The sequence below is a fragment of the Gorilla gorilla genome, chromosome 17 (assembly GCF_029281585.2).
Source record: "Gorilla gorilla gorilla isolate KB3781 chromosome 17, NHGRI_mGorGor1-v2.1_pri, whole genome shotgun sequence".
Classification (NCBI taxonomy): Eukaryota; Metazoa; Chordata; class Mammalia; order Primates; family Hominidae; genus Gorilla; species Gorilla gorilla.
Genome location: NC_073241.2, coordinates 103,744,010 through 103,750,598, shown reverse-complemented (window position 1 = coordinate 103,750,598; position 6,589 = coordinate 103,744,010). Strand labels below are relative to the sequence as shown.

At 45.5% G+C, this 6,589-nt stretch overlaps 1 protein-coding gene across 1 annotated transcript; it reads left to right on the top strand.

Moving 5' to 3' along the window:
• The first annotated feature begins 2,849 nt into the window (after nucleotides 1–2,849).
• On the top strand, nucleotides 2,850–3,302 carry LOC101128102 (ubiquitin-like FUBI-ribosomal protein eS30 fusion protein). The gene has a single exon (XM_004059550.5). It carries the CDS (start codon nucleotides 2,858–2,860, stop codon nucleotides 3,272–3,274), a length of 417 nt encoding a protein of 138 aa, XP_004059598.3. The 5' UTR covers nucleotides 2,850–2,857; the 3' UTR covers nucleotides 3,275–3,302.
• Nucleotides 3,303–6,589: the final 3,287 nt, after the last annotated feature.

Sequence of the window (6,589 nt, the reverse complement as noted above, 5' to 3'; positions counted from 1 at the left end):
ACCTTCACCATGCTATAAAATTCCATTCATTATAGTGGGTCCTTAATGAGTCTTTCTCTCAGGAAACTCATGCCTTTTACTTGAGAAATTTTCTCGAATTATTTTTTGATTATTTCTTCTGTTTTAGATATTATTTTTATGTTTTTATAAAAATGTTAGGATATTAGGCTTTCTGGAACGATCTACTTTTGTCTTATCTTTTCTCTCCTCTTTTCTGTTCTCTTTTTGCTCTATGTTCTGGAGATTTCCAAATCTTTATCTTCTAATTCTTCTATTGAGTTTTTCATTTTGCCATTATCTTTTCATAGCCAGGAGCCCTTTTATTGTTATTCCCTGAGTGTTCCTGGATCTCCTTCTTCTTCACAGTTGGTAACTGGAACCAAGAAGCTGATTAAAGATATGAGGATTTGTATGGGTTTGGTGGGTGTAGGGTTCTCGTGGGGTGATCTGCTGAGCTGTGTAATTGGGGACCCAATAGCACCACTACCTGTATTTAGGAAATTTCCTCCTGAGCTGGTCAGCTTCCCCAGAAAAGCATTTTTCAGTCTGTTGCCTGGAGGACTTGGGCTTGGTGCTAGAGTTCCAGGAGCAACTTGGAGGAAAGCCGAGGCCCTCTGAATGAGCCGGGGTTCTCCAGAGGAGCAGAGCCAGCAGGAGACTGGCTCACACCACCACAGGAGCGGTCAGGTGTGCATTCAGCAGGGCAGACCAGCACCTGGAGACTCAGGCCAGAGGGCATGTTGCAGTCTTGAAGCAGAATTTCCTCTTTTCTGGGAAATGTCAGTTTTTGCTATTAAGACTTTCAACTTATCCAACCCATATTATCAAGGGTAATCTGTCTTATTGATCGTAGGTGTTCACCACATCTACAAAAGACCCCATGGCAACACTTAGGTCAGCATTTAATTCAGTAACTGGGTACCGTGGCCTGGCCAAGTAGGCAAAGAGGCAAACTATCACAACCTCCCTATCCAATTAAATAATTACTAATTCATCAATAATTAATTCAATACATGTTTATGGAGCACCTGCTCTGAGCTGGGCACTGCTGTTGGCCTTTCTCCCCTCTCCTCAGAGCGTGCTCCAACTCTCAGCCATGTAGTTCTCCCAGCCCAAGAGCCTGGATCACGTCTGTGGAGAAGAAACCCCAGCCTGTCTGTGGCAGCCAAGTCACCTACATAGCAGAAGCAGGAAAATATGACCTTACTCTTTAGACAAACCTCCGGCAACGCCTTACTTCATCCTACTGCTTCCTAGCCATGCAAAGTCACCCGTCAGCTGGCCAGGATGCTGTCCGGATTTTAAAACCACCTTGCCACTGGATTATATCAACTACGTTGTAAGTACATTATCAGTGCCCATTGTCGTCAACTTAACATTGTCAGCGTTTCTCACAAATTAAATAGTATTTGCAAATCTTGAAGGATTTTCACTTGGAAAAACTAAACAACAAACTTGCATTTCTGTGTAATTAGAAGTAATAAAATAAAATTTCCTTACTTAGATCCACTAACTGAGCCTTACCTTCCCCCAGTTAATCTGATTTAATGAAGTTTTGCTATATTATAGGATTAAACACATGAAGGCTTTTATTGGATTGACTATCATTTGAAATGTCTTTCTCTTCTCAGTGCTAAGCCTAAGTGCTTAGTATCGTGAAGGTAAGAATCATGAAACTCAGATTTGCTGTAGCTGCATCAAATTGTTAATATTATTAAGCAAGCTATATGGAATAAGATGTTCATCACAGCATTATGTAAAAATGGCAAAAGTTATAAGCAACATAAATGCCCAACATTAGGGAAATATAAATTCACGATGAAACATTTTCACCATGAAATCGGAAACATAGTCATTGACACAGTAATTATGTGGATTATATGGGCAACATGGGAAGCTGGTCATGATATAAATTTAAGTTGAAGAAAATCAAACTGCAAGATCACCAGAACACGATGAGGAGAACTATTGACTTTTGCATGTAAAAAGTAAAAGAGAAACCACAAAACTATAACAGTTGGGTCATAATGGTGAGGTTATGAGTAGTTTTCTCCCTATATTTTCCAAGCTTTCTATAGCATGTCATATATAATGTGTTATATGACTTATTTAGTATTTTACCAAAAACATATTCATTCAACCAATACTTGTGAGAACTGTGCTGGATGCTTCACTTGTTCTAAAGCAGGTATTTTTTCTGTAGATAATTCTCTGGTGGTTTTATTTAGCAAATCAGAATACTCCAACCCCAAGGGGTAATGTAATTATGTAATCACATTATGTAATTTCTGCATTATGTAATTTTTATGCCTAATTAAAACAAGAGTTGTGACATACAGGGATTGAGAAGGACTTGGAGCACTTTAGGGGAGACCTGTCGGGGGACCATCTGCCCAGCATGAATGAGCCAGTCCCATGAAACCTGGGGTTTTGGCTGCAGCTCTCTGCTCTCTGCTGTGGTGCCCTTGAGGTGGGAGTTGAGACTCAACATGTAGGGCAGGGCTTAGACACTGGACCAAGTTGAGGACTAGCTAAAACTGGAATGGGGTTGAAGCAGCTTTCCATAAGACACAACCACCAGTGTGCCATGTCAGTTTACCATTGCCACGGCAATACCCGGGAGTTACTGCCTTTTTCCATGGCAATGACCTGACAACCCCAAAGTTACTGCCTTTTACCTTGAAATTTCTGCATAAACCACCTCTTAGTCCACATGTAATTAAAAGTAGGTATAAATATAACTGAGCAATGACGTGACATGCAGCCCGCGGTCTGTACGGACGTGCCCTCGCTTATTCCTCTTTCTCGACTCCATCTTCGCAGTAGCAGCAGCTGGGACCGTGGTTCAGTCACCAATATGCAGCTCTTTGTCCGCACCCAGGAGCTACACACCCTCGAGGTGACTGGCCAGGAAACGGTCGCCCAGATCAAGGCTCATGTAGCCTCACTGGAGGGCATTGCCCCGGAAGATCAAGTTGTGCTCCTGGCAGGTGCACCCCTGGAGGATGAGGCCACTCTGGGCCAGTGCGGGGTGGAGGCCCTGAGTACCCTGGAAGTAGCAGGCCGCATGCTTGGAGGTAAAGTCCATGGTTCCCTGGCCCGTGCTGGAAAAGTGAGAGGTCAGACTCCTAAGGTGGCCAAACAGGAGAAGAAGAAGAAGAAGAGGAAGAAGAAGAAGACAGGTCAGGCTAAGCAGCGGATGCAGTACAACCGGCGCTTTGTCAACGTTGTGCCCACCTTTAGCAAGAAGAAGGGACCCAATGCCAACTCTTAAGTCCTTTGTAATTCTAGCTTTCTCTAATAAAAAAAAGCCACTTAGTTCAGTCAAAATAAAATAAAATAAAATAAATAAATAAGACTGCAGAACTGCCTTGAACTGCTACCCTCTGCCTCTGCAGGAACAGTCACGAAGCTGTCACACTGCTGCTTCAGTTAAGCTGTTTCCTCTGGCTTGTGCTTGAATTCTTTCCTGGGCAAAGCCAAGAACCCTCACAGGCTAAGCCCCACTTTGGGGCTCACCTACTCTGCATCCCCCTCACACCAGGCTGGCAGTCAGTTCATGGCCTGCGTTTGGAATCCAGGTGATTCTAGGCAGCAGGTCCTAGGACCTGACCCCCAGTGCTCCTCCCCTGGCCTCGTGGCCACGTTATCTCTGACTTTCTCAGAACGCAGGCAGACCACACTAGGATTCATTCCATCTCCCACTGTCTAGGAAAACATTTGAAAGACAAAGATTAATGACCAGGGTTAGGGATCCGGGAAGGAAGGCGAAAAACAAGAGGAAAGAATTTGTTGGTGGGTGTCAGATGGTACCTGGAGCCTGCAGGAACTGCATCCTCTACAAGGAGCTGAGCAAACACTTCCTGAAGAGCTAATTTCACCATGAGGCAGGCTTTGATCCGATTAATCTGGAGAAGTTGTGAAGATCACAGGTTCATCATTTCCTCCCCAGGTTCAGACTGTCACAGTGAAGAGAAGGAATGGAATGGTGAGTGTCATCTCTCTGGACAGTCTACGGAACACCCCAGGACCAGGGTTAAAGAGCCTGGGCCCTGCTGGCAGGCAGGGGAAGGCAGCTCTGTCTTTGTGATTTGAACAAAACCAAGGCTCTCCTCACCGAGCCTAACTATGTCACTTCCACTGCTTTCCTGGCAGAGAAATGGGCTGTGTTCCCCAAACTCCATGCAGAGAGCTCCAACCCCAACCTTGGCTTCCTCAAACTGAAACCAGATTCAGGAACTATATCCTGCTGGGGGTGCCCAAACTAAATCTGACAAAGGAAGGGCCAGGACTCCATGGGTTTAGGAACCACTGTCATTGAAGATGCACCGTGCTTTGGGGACCATCAACCGGGCTGGCACCGTCAACCAGGAGCACCTCAATGGCATTTTCAGGCCTATTCTGCCTGTGGACCCACGGTAGGTCCTGCATGGATTGACTTTGGGGACCCATTGCAGGTGATACTCAGCCCTCTCTGCCCTCAGGGAGTCAACACATGAGATGGAATTGTGCAGTGCCAGGTACCTCCATGCCATAGACATGTCTCTGGGAAGTTGCATGTACATCCAACCATTTGCCTACCTGCTGTTGGATTTTCCAGTTTCTGAATCTGCTGTTGCATCCACATTCCCAGGTTCCAAAACCCTACCCATTCTCTTAGGCACAACTGCAGCCTCACCCGTTGCTAACACTTTCCTGGCAGCCTCAGGCGGCACACCCCATCAGCTTTGAACTGGTCCCAGCAGGCCCAAGGGGCTGATGAAATTTCATTGCACTCCAAGCCAGGAATTTTAAAGCCTTCCCCAGCCTCTTTGCATCTGGTCATTGATTAACATTTTACTGGCAATGCCTTGTGTGTGCCTACATATTTATTTCTAACATTTATGTTCTCAATTAATGAGAAACATACTAATATAGGACCCAGACAATACAGAGAGGTGTGTGCAGGAAACAGGTGACTTTGTACCTGCAGATCCTTTTCATTTTTGTTCCTTCTGTAAACAACCATTGTTCTGGCTACAAAACTAACAATAAAAGAAAAGTATCTAGTTAATTTCATGTAAGAAGCAACACTGCACTTTTTTTGGCTGGTTGAACTAGCACAATAATAAATAACATATATAAAAACAACTCATTTCAGGATCTCAGAAGTTCTTTTAATATTTTCTCAGGTGCTGGGTCTGAAAAGAAAAAAATGAAATAAGACGAGAATGGCCCTGAAGGAGTTGATGGCCTGGGAGGGAGGTGGTACACCCAAGTAAATGTGAGATGACAGCTGCGTATAAGCTCCATGGACGTGAGAAAAGGGGGAGCAGTGGAGGTGGGCTTTAGAGCTATGCCACCTTGAGAAACGCATTTCTGGCCAAGAGGAAAGATCACAAAGGCCTGGGAGAAGGGTAAGCCATTCGTTGTAGTGGGAACGAAAGGGTCCTGGCAATCATGAAGTTAGAGAGGAGTGAGGCTTGCAGGTTAAGCCAAAACAAGTGAATCATCCTCTGAAAGTTTTGGAGAAGTCGTCATGGTTATAAATCTGGGAGATGGAAATATTACATCTTGAAGGAGCACTCAGGGTGCATTGTAAGAACGGATCAGGTTTGCGAGGCCAGTCCAGAGATGTGTAAACTAGCTGAGGTTATTGCAGCAACTGAGGGAGAATATGGTAAGAGTCAGAACTCAGGCATTTGCTGATGAACGTTGGTGCTAACTAGGCACTGATGTAGAGATGACCAGCTTGAGCAAGCTCAGGCAAAGAGGTTTGCATTGGAAATACAGACTTGGAAATTGTTTGCATATAAGTGGTAATTAGAGCCATGGAGTGATCCAGGTCCCTGGAGAGTGTAGGAGTGAGGACAGAATCCTGGGAACACAACATGCAAGGAGAGGGGGATGAATGGGAATACGTGGAGGAACAACCAAAGACAGAAGAAAGCCAAGGCAGCTGGTGTCCCATAGCCTGGGGACACACCTCAGAAGGAAGGGTGGGGGCCACCCGCTTGATGTCACAGGAGGGTCAGTCCACATGGCTGTGGCTGAGAGGTGGGCATGAGATCTGGCCTTGGTGGCCTCTGTTAGGGATATTTTCAGTGGAGAGATGGGGGTGGCGGTGCGGGTAACAACTATCTGGGGCCAGTGATGTGGGTGGTAAAAAGAATTTACCAACACAGTTGTAGGTAAGAAAGGCAGGTTTATTAGAAAAAGTAGGAAAATATGTTGCAAGAAAGCAAGACGAAGATTAGCAAGAGACGAGCTGACTGCCAGGAGATGCAGGCTTGCAGGTGTTTTATAGGATGGTGCTTGTGCTGGAGAGGGCTGCCTAGGTTGCAGTGAGCTAACTTGCATGTTTCTATCAGCCAGGGTGTCTGAGGATAAGCCAGGTGCAGGAAGATTGTGAGTTATTCGTGCAGGAGGGCTATGTGTCCTGGACCACAAAGAAAGGCAGACTGAGAGCTTGTCTGCTTTTTCTTTCTGCTCTCCCCTATTCCTACCAGGCTGACTCCCTTTCCCTTATTAGGACTCCATAGGTGGGAGAGTCAGAATGCAGTAGCTAAGAGGAAAACGGTGCTGAGAAAATGCAGTGGGTGCAGATGGT